Here is an 18,198-nt window from a genome sequence, read left to right as displayed (position 1 = left end):
GGAGAGTAAGGCTGCTGATGGCTGCTGCGAGACCCAGCAGAGACAGAGGTATGTGAAGCCGATTGTCCCGGCTGAGGCTTGAGGGCTTTGGAAGTCCGTGCCAAGAAGCAATTAGGCTGGAGAGAAGCAGGCCTCATAATTTACGACCTGCTAGAGATAAGGCGCCTGTGAAGAGACTACTGTTTCCTGGCTGCAGGAATGGATCTCTTACAGGCAACGTCCGATGGGGCTCCATGCCCACGTCTTAATGGCTACAATTATCAGAACTGGGCAAGGTACTGCAAGGGTCAGATGAGAAGGTTTGGGGTGTGGCACACTGTTTCTGAGGATCCCCCCGCCCCTCTGACAGATGCATGCCCTCTGACAGATGCATGGGTTGCAGCAGATTCAAGAGCCATGGGAATAATTCTGCTCCAGAAGAGTTAATTACCCTGGCTGGAAAAGCCAGCTCGCGTGAGATGTGGCAGGGGCTGGAGGCCTCACATCTCCGACAAGAAGCTGGGTCTGTGTTGCTTTACTTCAGAAAGCTGCACAAAAAGCGTTTGGGGCCAGAGGAAGACCTTAGAGCGTATGTCTTGCATTTGCAGCATCTGAGACAGGAATTAGTTCAAAGAGGTTTCACCATGCTGGAATCTCTGTTTGCTATCTTGATATTGGATTCTGCAGACAATAGTTATCACACTGTTGCAAGCCAGCTGGCAACTTTACCTGTGCAGGAGCTCACTGCTTCAAAGGTTTTGGTGACCCTCCAAAATGAATGTGCTAGGAGGAACGCAGCGGAACCAGCTTGTGTGTTTCAGGGGGGAGCAGTGTGGGACAGCATTCCAGCCTCCAGGGGGAGCCAAGGTGTTGGCAGCTGTGAAGTGCTGGCACTGTGGAAATGAAGGCCACTTGCAGCGTCTTTGTCCAAAGGCTAAAGGGAAACAAAAGAAAAAGCCTGCAGATGGCCGGAAGCAGGGAGGGGGTGAGAAACCCAGGCCTGTGCAAAACAAGACTTTGTTTGCTAGCACTGCTGCTCCAAAGGCCAAAAGCCATTTTATTGTCAATTCTGGAGCCACGAGGCACATCTGTGGAAATTGACACCTGTTTATTTCCTTTACGCCTCAGGTTGGGGAATCCAACAGGCTGATGGTAAGACTTTGATAACTGCAGGAGTCGGGACAGTGAAACTGGCAAGTCTGCACACCACCATCAGCAAAGTACTTTTTGTTCCACATTCTGCAGACAATTTGCTCAGCGTCCCACAGCTGACTGAGCAAGACTTTGAGATTTTTCTTCAAGAAGGGCATCTGCGTTATTAAGAAGGGCAAAGAGGACATTTTGCATGCTAAGTTTGTAGATGGCTTGTTCTTGCTAACTTATGATGACAAAGCTGTTGATGTGTCTAATGTTGAATCTTGTTGTGTTGCACAAACTAACAAAGTTCTTCATTCAGGTTGTATTCACGAACAGCACAGAAGATTTGGTCACATGTCATGGCAGGCACTGGCCAAGATGCCTGGGATGGTTCAGGGTTTGACCATAAAGCCCTGTAAGTTTCACATGAAATGTGTCTCTTGTGCAGAAAACAAAGTGAAGGTTGCTCCCAAAGGCAAAGTGTCTAACAGACAGGCTTCCAAGCCCTATCAGCTAGTCCACGCAGACCTGGTTGGTCCACTTGCACTCTCTTTGGGTGGAGCAAGGTACTTCATGGTTTTAATTTATTCTTTTTCCAGGTACATTCATGTGTTTGTGCTCAAGCAAAAGTCAGAAGCGTTTCCTAGGCTCAAGGCGTTCTGTGCTTGGTTGGAAAATGCCCACAATAAACGCATTGCTTGTTTATTTTCTGATCGAGCAGCATCCCAACAGTTTTGTGTGTGTTCTTTTTAATGTAGATATTTGTGTATATTGAATGTTAATTGGAAACTTGGATTCTATTTTAAATTGTATATGTATAATGGGTAACCGGGCTGGAGGGAAAGTACAGGAAGTGGTGTTTCCTGGGAAAGTGGCCTTGACAAAGTGATAAGGTACTGTTGTAAAACTGACTGTTTTGAGAACCAGGGTAGGCAGAGTGAATTGCTTTAATTTCACTTGGTTCTGAGTATTTTGAGTAGTTTAAAACATGGCAAGGGACAAGGTTTGCTTGGAATTGAGGGGACTTTTTTCTGTGTGGAAAGAAGAATTGATCAAAGAGGTGAAGGAAATTTGGGATAAGTTATCAGACAAGATTTGTGCCGGAATGGACGAAAATATTGAAATGGTGTTAGAATCTACTACTAGGATAGAGCCATTGTTAACAGAAGCAGTGAATGTCTTGGAGCAAGGAAGGGAGGAAAAATTAGGAAAAATGGATGAGACTAATATGGAAAAAATTCAGGAGACATGTAGGGTAGATATGGATGGTAGGGGTGGAAAGCAGGCAACACTTGAGGATGCCTCGATGGTTGAAAAGAGGTTGAAAATACAGTCTCTGAGACAAAGAGCAGCCTATGATGAAGGTGCGCACGATCTTAAACATGAGTCATCTGATAATCACCTTCTGGTGAAATATAAGTATGCCAAAGTTAGGAAAAAGAATGGGAAATATTTGTTATACAGTGAGGGGGGAATGTATTTGATCCCCTGCTAAATATGCCCGTTTGCCCAATGTAGTGGAAATGCAGAAGACAATTGTATTTCGAGGAGTTAGGTGGCATGTCCCTTTCCCTTTAACATCCCCAGTTTAAGTCTTGTGTTTCACACACCTGTCGGGAGTTTCTTGGGTTCTTCTGTGTTGCAAGTGCTGGCTGGATGCCGGCTGCAGGTAGTGGGAGACTCTCAGCCGCTCTGTATTAATCCTGAGTAATGCCAGGTACACTTAATTACATCAAGGCAGGCTATAAAAGCCATAGGTGGGAGGGGCCTGGTGAGCTTCCGCCCAGATCAAAGGACCTGATGCTGGGAGACTGACGTCGGGGTCTTTCTCCTGCTGCTCTACCTGGGGCTCTGAGCAGCTGAAGGGTAGCCCCTGTTGGGGATGTTTTAAGTTATGCTTTGTATGCCTGCTGTTTATTTGTTAATAAAACTGTTGTGGTTCCCCTTCCACCTCCTCATTCCTTTTGTCCTGATATCCTTGGAAAGAACTGCTGTATTTGGCAGCACACCCTCTGACAAAGAAATGACCAGTCCATAATTGTAATCGTAGGTGTATTGTAGCTGTGAGAGACAGAATAACAACAGGAAAATTTCCAGGCCTCCCCATGTCTATTATGCCCTTTATTCTCTCCTCCTCCCTAATCGTTCTTGCAATGACTTCCAATACCAAATTAAATAGCAATGGAGTTTAGGATTTAAAAAAAAAAACACTCTAAAATTTAAAATGGAAATGGGGGAAAATGAGAATTTTGATTTTAAAAAAATTAAAATGCAATAATATTTTTTTAAAAAATCAAAATAAACAGGGGCTTTGGCTGGCTCAATTGTCCCATCAGCCCATTGGATGACAGACCTGAAAGAATTTAAAGGATTTTAAAAGTTATAAAATTTAAAATTAAAATGGGAAAAAATGAGAATTTTTATTTTTTAAAAAAATTATGTGGGTTAAAAAACAACAACAACAAAACCCACACAGGAGCCTTGGCTGGCTTGACTGACATCTCCGCCCATTGGCTGACGGACCTGAAGGAAGGCATGTGCCTCAACGGGTTTTGGTACAACCATGGAATTCCCTAAATATCACCTTCCAGGACCGGGACAAATGTCCGGAGTGGCGGTCATGGGCGGAGCTTCAGACCGGGAAGGAGGATGGGGTGAGTGGCCACCCCCGAACGTCCCCCAAAATAATTGCAAATTAAATCACGATTTCATTCACAATTTAATTCACGGTTTAAAGGTTTAAATCACGATGTCAGAGAGGATTCTGTTGAGCAATGGACAGAAGAGGCAGAACAGGGGGCGGAGTGTAGCCAGGGAGAGCAGGGGCTCAGGGATGCTAGAGAGTCCTGCAACCACCCAGAGGCCCGGGAAGGAAGCTCAGACTCAGGAAGGGAGGTGGCTTTCAAATCAGCACAGATAAGGAGGAAAATGAAATGTAAGGATCAAAGGCGTATTGCGCGATTCCCAAGACTGCTTTGTTGGCGTGGGAATCGTAGGAAGCCACTCAACGTGTTCAGACGCGTAATTCTGAACTGTAGCTGTTCTTGTATATATGTAATAAAGACTGTAAATCTCATGCTGATTGTGTTGGAGTGTTACCTTTACACCACCTTTACACAAGATTTAACTCACAATTTCATTGATTTAGTTCCCAGTTTAAGGATTTAAATCACTATTCCAACCACGATTTAATTCACGATTTAAAGATTTGAATCGTTCCAATTACGATTTCACTCACAATTTGTCATGATTTAATTCACATTTTAATTCATGATTTAGAGATTTAAATCATGATCACGATTTAATTCAAGATTTTAATATTTAAATCATGATTTCTATCGCAATTTCTATCGCGATGGAAACCCTTCTTCCATCAGATTTGATTTAAATCCTTCCTTTACTGAAAGGTACAGCCTTGCTGTCATCCTCTTAATACAGACAAGTATCATTTTCAGAGCAGGGTGAATTTTATTTAAATTTGTTTTATTTAATTCCTTTATAATATGTATTTTATTTTATAATATTATATTATATTTTGTTTATTACATAGTATGAATATTCTATATTTTATATTTATTTTATAATATATATTTTATTATGTATTATATTTATATTATTCATTTTATGATAATATTAATTTTAAATATTTAATTTTATTCCAATTCAATCGATTGACTTGAGGGAAATCATCTCTTTACTGAAAGGTTCAGCCTTGCTGGCATCTGATTTTATTTTTATTTTTGAAGAAAATCGTTGGTTTTGATCCCATTTTAGGGCGCCCTCGCCTACAGCCTCAACTACTTCATCTACGCCACCTGGGTGCTACTTTTCTTGTTCCTGGCCGTGCTTCTCATTTGAGGTTTCGCACCCTACGCCTGCAGGTCGGGGATCCCCGAGGTAAGGCCAACTTTATTGATTTATTTCCAATGATTAAAATCCAATCTAAACCACATTTTCTCTAAGTCATATATACGTGTGTGTGTGTGTGTGTGTGTGTGTGTGTGTTCAAGCCAATTTTGGTGCAACTTCTCACGTGCTAGATTTCTGGCTGTGGGGATTTCATCCCCTCCTACTCCTGAAATATGAATAATTATTATAAATAGCATGATTGTCAACAGTATGAACATAATAAATAAAAAATGATTATGCATAGTATAAATAATTATAGAAATGAAATAAGTAATTATGAATATTAATATAAATAAAATGAATAATCATAACTATTATACTTGAAATATACTAGAAATATGGATCCCTAGATTTCTAGCTGTGGGGATTCCGTTCCCTCCTGCTCTCAAAATCCGAATGGGGATTTAAATCACCGGCATCTTTTCAACTAAAAATGTGGCGGGGGTTCATAATAATCAACCCCTTTGGCGACAGCCGCCTGGTCCTCTTCTATGCTGAGTTCCACGCCCCCTGGCACCTCCTCGAACTTGTGCCCTTCGTCCTGATGGGTGTCTTTGGTGGGCTCTGGAGCACCGCCTTCATCCGTGCCAACATCGCCTGGGAAACCCCAGAATTAAAAACTACAATGTCACTTTTTCTGTGTGCCATTGCATGTCTCTTCTTGAGTGAACATGCAATGTAAATCCTGGAAAATTTAATTGAAAATTCCATTTAAATTTATGGAAAAGATTAATTTAATTCTCCTGGATTTCTTCCCCGCAGGCAGCGCAAGACCACCTGGCTGGGCCGCTACCCGGTGGCTGAGGTCATGGTGGTGACGGCGGCCACAGCCATTTTGGCCTTCCCCAACCAGTAAACGTGCATGAGCACCAGCAAACTCATCTTGGAGCTCTTAAACGACTGCGGGCGCCTCAACACCTCGCAGCTCTGCGACTACATCAGCAACGGCACCCCCAGGGGTGCACCACACCATGTGGCAGCTGGCGCTGGCTCTCAAGGGCGTTGTCACCGTCTTCACCTTCGGGATGAAGGTTAGAGCAGTCTGGGCAGGTATGGCACCGAGATTGCACTGGTTTGGCACTGATTGTGCTCATATTGTTCTGATTGCGCTGATACTGCACAGATTTTGCTAATATTGCACAAATATTACGTTGATTGCGCTGATTGTGCTCATATTGCACTAATATTGTGCTGATACTGTGAAGGGCAAACATACCGCTGTGCATGCCTGGGTGGTGCCATGAACATCGTCCTCCCCTAAACCCCGATTCTGGTGGCTGGTAGTGGGTACAGCTGGGCACTATGTTTCCCTCCTGCTCCCCTGGCACCCACCTTGTGGGGAGTACAGCTGGGCGCTACATTTCCCATGCTGCTGAAACCTCCCTGTCAGGGCAGAGCCAGGACGCTCTGAGTCCCCATACATAGCTGAGCATGGGCGCTTAGAGACAGGAGCAGAAGAGGAATATGTGTATGCGGAAGAGGAGGGAGAAGAGCCCAGTGGGGCAGCGTCAACTCCCAACTGGACTCGAGAACCAGGAAGAGGTGGGGGGTGAACAGGCTGACTTACAAGCACCACAAAAGTTAACCTCTGAATGGATGGGGGAGGGAAATTTACATTGCGAGGACAAAAGAAAGGGTCAGAGGCGGGGCTCCCACACTTTAGGTGCTGGAGACCCTTTGTAAATCAACTCGACCTGATGTTGCAAGTTCCTTTCACTTCTTCTCACTTACACTTGCGCTCTGTAGGGGTCCTGCAGACTAAGGAATGTCAAGGGATCGCTATAGATTATTACTACTACTAATAATAAAATAAAAGAATAAAGAATAAAAGACTGGGAGAATTAAGGCGCTGGTGGGGTTTATTCCTCCGTTATTTTCCCGAAAAATAACTTTCCCATCCAGGAAAGAGCACATTTTTTGGCGGAGGGGCGTGCTTTGCTTTCTGCGCAAGCGGCTCCCGGCCCTATTCGCCGCCTCTCTTCTCGCCCTCGCGAAAGCAAGCACGTCTCTGCTTCTGCGCAGGCGCAGCTGTCTTGCGTGGGCGTGCCTCTGGCGTGACGCGCCTGGCGCGCCGCCCGAGGTAATATAAAGGCCCGCTCCCGGACGCGTTTCTCGGCCTGCTGGAGCGGCGCGAGGCGGGCCGCCGCCGGCGGGCCTGTCCCCGGGGTGGAAGAGGGCGAGGCCTCGACATCGCGCTCGGGATCGTCGTTCTCACCGGCGGCGTCGCTGGCCAGCAGGATGCCGAACATCAAGCTCTTCAGCGGCTCCTCGCACCAGGACCTGTCGCAGAGGATCGCCGACCGGCTGGGCCTCGAGCTGAGCAAGGTGGTCACCAAGAAGTTCTCCAACCAGGAGACGTGGTGGGTTGCGCGGATGCGCGGCCGCCGCGGGGCAGACTGGGAAGGGTGCGAGGTACGTGGTGGGTTGGGCGCATGCGCGGCCGCGGGGGGATGCTGAGAAAGATACCGGTAGTTCTCCGAGGCGGCCGAGCCAATGGGTCCGCGGGGAGCGCGCGGGGCAGACTGAGAGCTTTGGTTCCCGCAAGGGACGTGGTGGGTTGAGCGCATGCGCGGCCACGGGACAGTCTGGGAAGGGTAGTTCTCTGAGGCGACCGAGCTAGTGGGTCTGAGGGGATTGCGCAGTTCCCCCAGGCTTGATGTAATGCTGCGTCTCCAGGGGATTGGGGGCATGTCGGCAACTGTAGTTCTCCAAGCAGGAGATGGGGGGAGGGCAGCACTTTGGGAACTGTAGTTTTCCATGAAAGAGATGGGGAGCAGCCTGGGATGTATAGTTTTCCTTGGAGATGGGGGCCTGCACTCTGGAAAGTGTAGTTTCCCGTGAAAGAGATGGGACAGCACTCTGGGAACTCTAGTTTTTTGTGAAGGAGACGGGGAGCAGTCTGCCTGGCAAAGCAACTGGGCTGTGTACGTGACTTGTGAAGAGAGGAATGAAACAGGGATGCAGGGGTGTAGATTGATCAAGAATGGGTCTGGGTAAAAGGCGGATCTACACGGATCCTCATGGATCCTCCACTTTTTAAAAAATAACTCCAACAAATGCAGTGTCAAATCACGCCTACAAACTGGACTAGAAAAAACGTGGGTCCAACACTTTGCCACGCTGCAGCACCACAAAAACATGGATCTGAGGCACGGATCCTCATGAATTCATATGATTTTTATATTGAAACAAAATAAAAACACCATGATACTGTAGACCACATCTTAGTCTGTAGGCAGAACCAAAAAAATCACGCATCCACTGTTTCGTGGTGACGCAATGGCGCAAAAACATGGTTAAAAAACACGGATCCTCATGAATCCTCTTGATTTTTGCACTAGATCAGCCCAAACTCACCGTCAAATTACACATCATGTCCAGGGGCACAGCCTGCACCACAAAAATCACGAATCCACGGCTTCCTGGTCATACCGTGGCCCAGAAACGTGGTTTTGAAGCATGGATCTTCATGGATCCTCACGCTTTTTGCATTGGGCCAACCCAAACTCACTGTCAAATCACATATCATAGCCAGGGGCACAGCCTACACCATAAAAAACTCGGATCCACGCCTGCCTGGCCATACCGTGGCCCAAAAACGTGGTTCCGAAGCATGGATCCTCATGATTTTTGCACAAGACCAGCCCAAAGTCACCATCAGATCAAACATTATGGCCAGGGGCACAGCATGCAACACAAAAATCACGGATCCACGGCTTCCTGGCCATACCGTGGCCCAAAAACGTGGTCCCGAACCAGGGATCCTCGTGGATCTTCACGCTTTTTGCATTGGAGCACCCCAAACTCACTGTCAAATCACACATCATAGCCAGGAGCACAGCCTGCACCACAAAAATCACAGATCCACTGTCATCTGGCAACGGCATGGCCCAAAAACGTGGTTTTGAAGGTCGGATCCGCATGGATCCTAACGCTTTTTGCATTGGGCCACCCCAAATTCACTGTCATATCACACATCATGTCCAGGGGCACAGCCTACACAACAAAAAACTCGGATCCATGGTTATCTGGCAACGCCATGGACCAAAAACGTGGTTTCGAAGCACGGATCCTCATGGATCCTCATGATTTTTGCACTAGATCAGCCCAAAGTCACCATCAGATCAAACATCATGGCCAGGGGCACAGCATCCACCACAAAAATCACGGATCCACGGCTTCCTGGCCATACCGTGGCCCAAAAACGTGGTTTTGAAGGTCGGATCCTCACGGATCCTAACGCTTTTTGCATTGGGCCACCCCAAATTCACTGTCAAATAACACATCATGTCCAGGGGCACAGCCTGCACCACAGAAAACTCAGATCCACGGTTATCTGGCAACAGCATGGCCCAAAGACGTGGTTTTGAAGCACGGTTCCTCATGGATCCTCACACTTTTCGTATTGGGCCAACCCAAACGCACTGTTAAATCACACATCATGTCCAGGGGCACAGCCTGCGCCACGAAAATCACAGATCCATGGCTTCCTGGCCACTCCGTGGCCCAAAAACATGGTTTTGAATCACGGATCCTCATGGATCCTTACGCTTTTCGCATTGGGCCAACCCAAACTCACCGTCAGATCACACGTCATGTCCAGGGGCACAGCCTGCATCACAAAAATCACGAATCCACGGCTTCCTGGTCATACCGTGGCCCAAAAACGTGGTTTTGATGCACGGATCCTCATGGATCCTCACGCTTTTTGCACTAGATCTGCCCAAATTCACCATCAAATCACACATCATAGCCAAGGGCACAGCCTGCACCACAAAAATCACGAATCCACGGCTTCCTGGTCATACCGTGGCCCAGAAACGTGGTTTTGAAGCACGGATCTTCATGGATCCTCACGCTTTTTGCATTGGGCCAACCCAAACTCACTGTCAAATCACATATCATAGCCAGGGGCACAGCCTACACCATAAAAAACTCGGATCCACGCCTGCCTGGCCATACCGTGGCCCAAAAACGTGGTTCCGAAGCATGGATCCTCATGATTTTTGCACAAGACCAGCCCAAAGTCACCATCAGATCAATCATTATGGCCAGGGGCACAGCATGCAACACAAAAATCACGGATCCATGGCTTCCTGGCCATACCGTGGCCCAAAAACGTGGTTCCGAACCAGGGATCCTCGTGGATCTTCACGCTTTTTGCATTGGACCACCCCAAACTCACTGTCAAATCACACATCATAGCCAGGAGCACAGCCTGCACCACAAAAATCACAGATCCACTGTCATCTGGCAATGGCATGGCCCAAAAACGTGGTTTTGAAGGTCGGATCCGCATGGATCCTAACGCTTTTTGCATTGGGCCACCCCAAATTCACTGTCATATCACACATCATGTCCAGGGGCACAGCCTACACAACAAAAAACTCGGATCCATGGTTATCTGGCAACGCCATGGACCAAAAACGTGGTTTCGAAGCACGGATCCTCATGGATCCTCATGATTTTTGCACTAGATCAGCCCAAAGTCACCATCAGATCAAACATCATGGCCAGGGGCACAGCATCCACCACAAAAATCACGGATCCACGGCTTCCTGGCCATACCGTGGCCCAAAAACGTGGTTTTGAAGGTCGGATCCTCACGGATCCTAACGCTTTTTGCATTGGGCCACCCCAAATTCACTGTCAAATAACACATCATGTCCAGGGGCACAGCCTGCACCACAGAAAACTCAGATCCACGGTTATCTGGCAACGGCATGGCCTAAAGACGTGGTTTTGAAGCACGGTTCCTCATGGATCCTCACACTTTTCGTATTGGGCCAACCCAAACGCACTGTTAAATCACACATCATGTCCAGGGGCACAGCCTGCGCCACGAAAATCACGGATCCATGGCTTCCTGGCCACTCCGTGGCCCAAAAACATGGTTTTGAATCACGGATCCTCATGGATCCTTACGCTTTTCGCATTGGGCCAACCCAAACTCACCGTCAGATCACACGTCATGTCCAGGGGCACAGCCTGCATCACAAAAATCATGAATCCACGGCTTCCTGGTCATACCGTGGCCCAAAAACGTGGTTTTGAAGCACGCTTTTTGCATTGGGCCACCCCAAACTCACTGTCAAATCACACATCATAGCCAGGAGCAGAGCCTGCACTACAAAAATCATGGATCCACGGCTTCCTGGCAACGCATTCTTGTCTGGGGGCTTGATGGAAAAACAGAAAAGTGACCCTCACCTAACTCTCCAATGCCCTTCAACAAGAATGCTGTAGGAAATATTGCTAAGCCCAAAGGGAGGTGTCAGGGAACTGACATTGGAGCGAGAGGCGAAGGGAAGGCTCCCAGATGATGCTGGCAAAGGGCCCAGCAGGGGGAGAGGCAGCTCAGTAGAGGGGGAAGCAAATCAGCCCAACACCAGGGATAAAGGGGGGCAGATGGGGAAATCGGAGAGAGGGCTCCAGGACTCTTCACTGGACATCAGCGGAGAGAGCACAGGTCCTCCGCTACCCACGCCCTCCCTGCGCAGAAGACTCCCGCGCAGTGAGAGGAGGAGGAGACTGGGCGTCAAACAACTTTTATGTTGGAAGAGGTTTAAGAAACGCCCACTGACGGATTCTGCTAGCGACTGAGGCAGCCACGATGAGAAGGGCTGTGCAGTCAGAAAGGATTAACAAGGCAATTTAGCCTAGAGAGGCGGCAGTTTACGCACGAGCAACCCATACGCATTACAGGAGCAAGAATTTGCTTCAGCTCACCTTGTTAATGGCAGAGCAAAAGCTATGTGTGTGTCATTCTCAATCAGTCTACTTTCAGGACTGATTTTAGAACCCTCTTATATCAGGCCACATGGTCACTGAAGGTGGCCCCATCATGCAAACATGACTATCCACACAGGGACCATCTATTTTTGTTTTTTTCTGATACTGGATTTTAAGTTACAGTTACATCTTTTAAAACAGCTGTCAGTATATCACACTGTATTCCACTTGCCTTCCAAAGGAACACGTGGCTCTCCCCACATAGCGGGTTAGGTTGAGACTGCTGATCCAAAGTGATCAGTAATTTTTACGGTAATTACAATCCTGCTTTCCCTTGTACCAGCTTACCTTGACTTCAGTAATGCCTTTGAAGAGGTCCCCCATGATATTATTGCAAAAAAACTAGTAAAATGTGGGCTAGACAAAGCTACCGTTAGGTGGATTTGTAATTGGTTGACGGGCTGAACCCAAAGAGTGCTCATCAGTGGCTCACCTTCATCCTGGAAAAAAATGACTATTGGGGTTCCACAAGGTTCTGTCCTGGGCCTGGTGCTATTCAATATTTTTATAAATGATTTGGATGATGGAATAGAGGGCGTGCTAATCAAATTTGCAAATGGCTGCAAACTGGGAGGGGTTGCTAATACACCAGAGGACAGGGTCAGAATTCAAAATGACCTGAATAGCCTAGAGAGCTGGGCCAAAACCAACAATATGCAGTTCAATAGGGAGAAATGTAAGGTACTACACCTGGATAGAAAAAATGAAATGCACAGGTGGGGGACACTTGGCTTGACAACAGTACCTGTGAAAGGGATCTGGGAGTCTTAGTCGACCACAAGCTGAATATGAGTCAACAGTGTGATGTGGCAGCTAAGAACACCAATGCAATTCTGGGCTGCATCAATAGGAGTATAGTGTCTAGATCAAGTGAAGGAATGTTACCACACTATTCTGGTTGGTCAGACTACACCTGAAATACTGTGTCCAGTTGAAGAAGGATATTGTCAAGCTGGAGCATGTCCAGAGGAGGGTGACCAAAATGTAAAAGGTCTGGAATCCAAGCCCTATGAGGAGAGACTTAGGGAGCTGGGTTTGTTTAATCTAGAGAAGAGAAGATTAAGGAGTGACATGATAGCCATGTTTAAATATTTGAAGGGATGTCATGTTGAAGAGGGAGCAAGCTTGTTTTCTGCTGTTCTAGAGACTAGGATGCAGAATAATGGATTCAAACTATGGGAAAAGAGATTCCACCTGGGCGCGGTAATCCAGTCAGGGAAAAAGGGAGGCAGACTATGTTTAGGGCACCGTTTCCAGCCCCTTCCCCTTTTCGGGGTGAGCATAGTGGATCCTAAAAAGGGCTGCTCAGTCATGGATACAGCTGCTGAGCTGCTCAACTGCCCCATTCCTTGAGTCAAAACGACTGACCGCCCATGTGTCAGTTCATGACTAGGGGCTTCACATTCCTGCCCCCGTAGCCATTTAGTGATCGCCATGGGGGGAGGATTTGGGGGGGTTGTGTTGGGTTTTTGGAAGACACCTGTGCGTGAATTTGTTTTATGTGTGTAGATCAGTGCACGCTGACCAACGCACAGTCTTCGCAGTAGGGCTCTGTTCTGATGGCATGAGTAGTCACGGCGAACTGGTGGATCCTATCTGCTGCAGCCTTCATCTGCCTTCACAGCCGTTGTAACACACTGCTTGTTATCACCCGCCTGTTCTGCCATTGAGGACTTCTTGGATCATTCTTTGTCTAGCTCCTTCCCTGTTATGTACTAAGCTTGGATCCTAGAACAATAGGCAAGTAGGATCCTAGAATGCAAGAACTGATTGGCTTGCAGGAAAAGACCAATCAGGCTCCAGGAGGGAAGCAGAATCAGCCAGTCAGACGGGACTCATTGTGAAAATAATGTATATAAAAGCCTGAGGTTTGGGGGGAATTCAGTCACTGTTTTACAAGCTGCAATAAAGAGCATGAAATCACTACAGGACTCTGAGCATATTTAATTTTCTTTGACCTTACCACCTTGGGTGACCCTGCTGGGAGTACGAGATTCCCAACGGCTTCGCTCACAAGGGTCATAGGAATGTGCAAGCCCACTCACCATGACAAGTGAGAGAACTGAGATAGATTGCACTGAGCCCTGGTCTCATTAGACAAAGTGTTCCACCAAAAAGGCTCTGGCTCTGGTTGAGGACAGCTGGATATGTTTTGGGCCAGGGACCACCAGTAGGTTGCTGTTAGATGAGCGTCACACTCATTGGAAGATAATTCCCACAGATAAGAAAGGTCACAGACTGTTTAGGGCTTTAAAGATTAGCACCAAAACATTGAACCTGATTCAATACTCCACCTGGAGCCAATCCAGCTGATGAACAACCAACTGAATGTGGGATCTCCACAAAGTCCAAGTAAGAACTCATGCATCTGCATTTTAGACCATTTGGAGTTTCTGGAGCAGTCTCAAGGGTAGCCCTGCATCTCTCTCTCTCACTCTCTCTATCACATTTATACCCTGCACTCCCCGGCTCAGGTGTACAGCAAGTTAAAGTAGTCTAGTCTGCAGGTGACTACTGCATGGATCACCATGGCTAGGTTGGAAAGGGACAGGTACGGTACCGATTGCCTAACCTGACATAGATTCAAAAATTCCAGTTTGGCTACACTTGTGACCAATGCCTCCATAGAGACAGAAGCATCCAGAATCACACCGGGATTCCTGATGGCAGCTACAGGTGACTATTGCGCCCCATGAAGAGCTGGGAGCTGGCAAACCAAACTGAAATTATTCTGGCCCAGCCATTGGACGCCCATCTTTAATGGATAGAGATTCAGCCGACTCCGTTTCCTCCATCCCAGCACACCCACCTAAAAATTGGCCAATATATCCAGGGTAGCATCTGGCCAGGGCCATGAAGCAGTAGATCCATGATGTTTGTGGTCAGATCTGTAGTTATGTACAAGATATTTGAATAAAGCGTGACTTTGGGGTTCCCCAATGCAAAAAGTGTGAGGATCCATGAGGATCTGTGCTTCAAAACCATGTTTTGGGGCCATGGAGTGGCCAGGAAGCCGTGGATCCGTGATTTTTGTGGTGCAGGCTGTGCCCCTGGCCATGATGTGTGATTTGATGGTGAGTTTGGGCTGATCTAGTGCAAAAAGCGTGAGGATCCATGAGGATCCATGCTTCAAAACCACCTTTTTTGGTCCACGATATGGCCAGGAAGCCGTGGATCCGAGTTTTTTGTTGTGCAGGCTGTGCCCCTGGACATGATGTGTGATTTGACAGTGAGTTTGGGTTGGCCCAATGCAAAAAGTGTGAGGATCCGTGAGGATCCGTGCTTCGAAACCACGTTTTTGGGCCACGGTATGGCCAGGCAGGCGTGGATCCAATTTTTTTGTGGTGTAGGCTGTGCCCCTGGCTATGATATGTGATTTGACAGTGGGTTTGGGTTGGCCCAATGCAAAAAGCGTGAGGATCCATGAGGATCCGTGCTTCGGAACCACGTTTTTGGGCCACGGTATGGCCAGGAAGCTGTGGAGCCGTGATTTTTGTGGTGGGTGCTGTGCCCCTGGCCATGATGTTTGATCTGATGGTGACTTTGGGCTGGTCTTGTGCAAAAATCATGAGGATCCATGCTTCGGTACCACGTTTTTGGGCCACGGTATGGCCAGGCAGGCGTGGATCCAATTTTTTGTGGTGTAGGCTGTGCCCCTGGCTATGATATGTGATTTGACAGTGGGTTTGGGTTGGCCCAATGCAAAAAGCGTGAGCATCCGTGCTTCGGAACCACGTTTTTGGGCCACGGTATGGCCAGGAAGCCGTGGATCCGTGATTTTTGTGGTGGATGCTGTGCCCCTGGCCATGATGTTTGATCTGACGGTGACTTTGGGCTGGTCTTGTGCAAAAATCATGAGGATCCATGCTTCGGAACCACGTTTTTGGGCCACGGTATGGCCAGGAAGCCGTGGATCTGTGATTTTTGTGGTGGGTGCTGTGCCCCTGGCCATGATGTTTGATCTGACGGTGACTTTGGGCTGGTCTTGTGCAAAAATCATGAGGATCCGTGTTTTTTAACCATGTTTTTGCGCCCCTGCGGCCCCACGAAATAGTGGATGCATGATTTTTTTGATGCTGTCTACAGAGTAAGACATGGTCTACAGTATCATGGTGGTTTTATTTAATTTGAATGAAAAAATCATATGAATTCACGAGGATCCGTCTAGATCCGCCTTTTACCTTTTTCCATCAAGAATCATATCAAAATAGTTTAAACCCAGTCAACGCAATGCTTTCATTGCTGACACAGATGGCTTACTCTATATTTGTTATAATTCCTCATAGCAATCCCACCTGATCACTACAGAAACTGTAGTTCTCCAAACAGGAGATGGGACAGAACTCTGGGAACTGTAGTTTTCCACGAAAGAAACACTGAGCACCACTCTGAGAACTCTATTTTTCCATTAAGGAGATGGGCAGCACTGTGGGAATTGTAGTTTTCCGAAAGGTGGATTTGATTTAAATCCCTAGTCAGTAAAACTTGATTTAAATCATTTTTTAACAGAAAGACTCATTTTTGCTGGTATAATCTTTCTATTGACAACCAGATGAAGGTTTTCTTTTAGGAATGATAAATTTTCAGAGTCGTTTGTACAGTTATATCAAAAATGACTGATTTGGTTCTACTCTTAGAAATACACTGACAGATAATTATGAAATTATGATGAGGTTTATTAAGTTAATGGTTTCCATTTGGACAACTTTTCTGCTGTGCTTGATTGGAAAGATAACCATTGCCTTAATTACAGTCTAAACAATTTATTTCACTAAAACAATAACATGATAGCATATGGATCCATGTTTGTTAACTGGTGTGATTCCACAATTTTTTTTAACAAAGACTGTGTTTTAGCACACACGAAAAGCTTATTTCCTGATATATTATTCTTATTATTATTATCCCTAATCCCTATTCCTAAGTTCTATTGCTGTCTCTAACCCTTATCTTTAACCATAACCATAACAACAACAATTATAGGCTACAACTGAACTAGTTACAAAATAATCAATCCTTATTTCCCGCTCAATAGCCTTTGGACTAGAACATATCTCAAAGAGAAAATTTTTAGAAAGTGTTTTAATTTAAAAATCCAGTTTGAATCAAAAATACCCCTATAAATGGAAAATATCCAGTTTAAATTGGGGGGGGGGGGGAGTCTGATTTAAATTGGGAAAAAACTGATTTAATTAAATAAATAAATCTGATTTAAAAATTTTTTTTAAAAAAAGAATCCTTGAATCTTTCTCCCCGCAGCGTGGAGATCGGTGAGAGCGTGCGCGGCGAGGACGTCTACATTGTCCAGAGCGGCTGCGGTGAGATCAATGACCACCTGATGGAGCTGCTCATAATGATCAACGCCTGCAAGATTGCGTCTGCCAGCCGAGTGACAGCAGTCATTCCCTGCTTCCCCTACGCCCGGCAGGACAAGAAGGACAAGGTTTCCGGGGGGACGGGATTACTGACGCACCAGGGAGGGGGTGAAGTTGCCCGGCGGACTGGACTGAGGGCAGCCATGCCCCAGTCTTGCTAGCTAAGCTGGGTTATAAAGGTAAAGGTAAAGGACCCCTAAAAGTTAAGTCCAGTTGTGAACGACTCTGGGGTTGCTGCGTTCATCTCGCTTTACTGGCTGAGGGAGCCGACAGTTTTTCCGGGTCATATGGCCAGCATGACTAAGCCACTTCTGGCGAAACCAGAGCAGTGCACGGAAATTTCACGGAAAGGCTGGGTTATATATAGGTGGGATGAATTGGAGACCTGCCTGCTAGGCATGCTGGGAGTTGGAGTCTGGCTAGCTAGGCCTGATTGTAGCTGGGATCCTAGCTGCTAGGTAGGATGGGAGTTGGAGTCCTGCTAGCTATGCTGGGTTATAGGTGGGATCCTGCCTGCTAGGCCTGATGGGAATTGTAGCACGGCGCCCGTTTCAACAGCCCCCTTTCCATTGCAGAGCCGGGCGCCCATCTCCGCCAAGCTCATCGCCAACATGCTCTCGGTGGCCGGCGCCGACCACATCATCACCATGGACCTGCACGCCTCTCAGATCCAGGTGGCGCCTCCAGGGCTCATCTAGTCCAGCCCGCATAGCCACGTGTGAACTTTCTGAATATTATGACTATTCAACACTTATGTTAATAATGTACTTTTAAATTTTAATTATTATTGATTTTGTGAAATATTTGAGCGCTTTTTTGGAGGGGATTTTCAGGCCAATACAGTATTATTACGTTGACTATGTTACTAAGGTCTGCTTTTTATGACGTTTTCCAACTGCTTTTATCAGATTAATAATGATGATGATGATGATGATGGGGAAGCCCAGCCAGATGGACGGGGGTATATGTTTGTTTGTTTGTTTGTTTGTTTGTTTGTTTGTTTGCT

At 46.8% G+C, this 18,198-nt stretch overlaps 1 protein-coding gene across 6 annotated transcripts in view; it reads left to right on the top strand.

Moving 5' to 3' along the window:
• The first annotated feature begins 7,077 nt into the window (after window positions 1-7,077).
• Window positions 7,078-18,198, top strand: part of LOC144324916 (ribose-phosphate pyrophosphokinase 1-like) — a 24,184-nt gene continuing 13,063 nt past the window's right edge. Inside the window, exons 1-3 of one of the 6 annotated variants that reach the window (XM_077923011.1) lie at window positions 7,081-7,385; window positions 17,077-17,260; window positions 17,768-17,866. In XM_077923011.1, the coding sequence (XP_077779137.1) occupies window positions 7,264-7,385; window positions 17,077-17,260; window positions 17,768-17,866 (405 nt within the window). In that variant the 5' untranslated portion in view covers window positions 7,081-7,263. Of the gene's footprint in view, window positions 7,386-7,417; window positions 7,438-17,076; window positions 17,261-17,767; window positions 17,957-18,198 lie in introns of those variants that run through there. The other 5 variants (XM_077923013.1, XM_077923014.1, XM_077923012.1 and 2 more) reach the window with 5 other exon arrangements.

The sequence above is a fragment of the Podarcis muralis genome, chromosome W (genome assembly GCF_964188315.1).
Source record: "Podarcis muralis chromosome W, rPodMur119.hap1.1, whole genome shotgun sequence".
NCBI lineage: Eukaryota > Metazoa > Chordata > Lepidosauria > Squamata > Lacertidae > Podarcis > Podarcis muralis.
The sequence above is the reverse complement of the archived record's forward strand: the minus strand, read 5'-3'. Positions and strand labels throughout refer to the sequence as shown.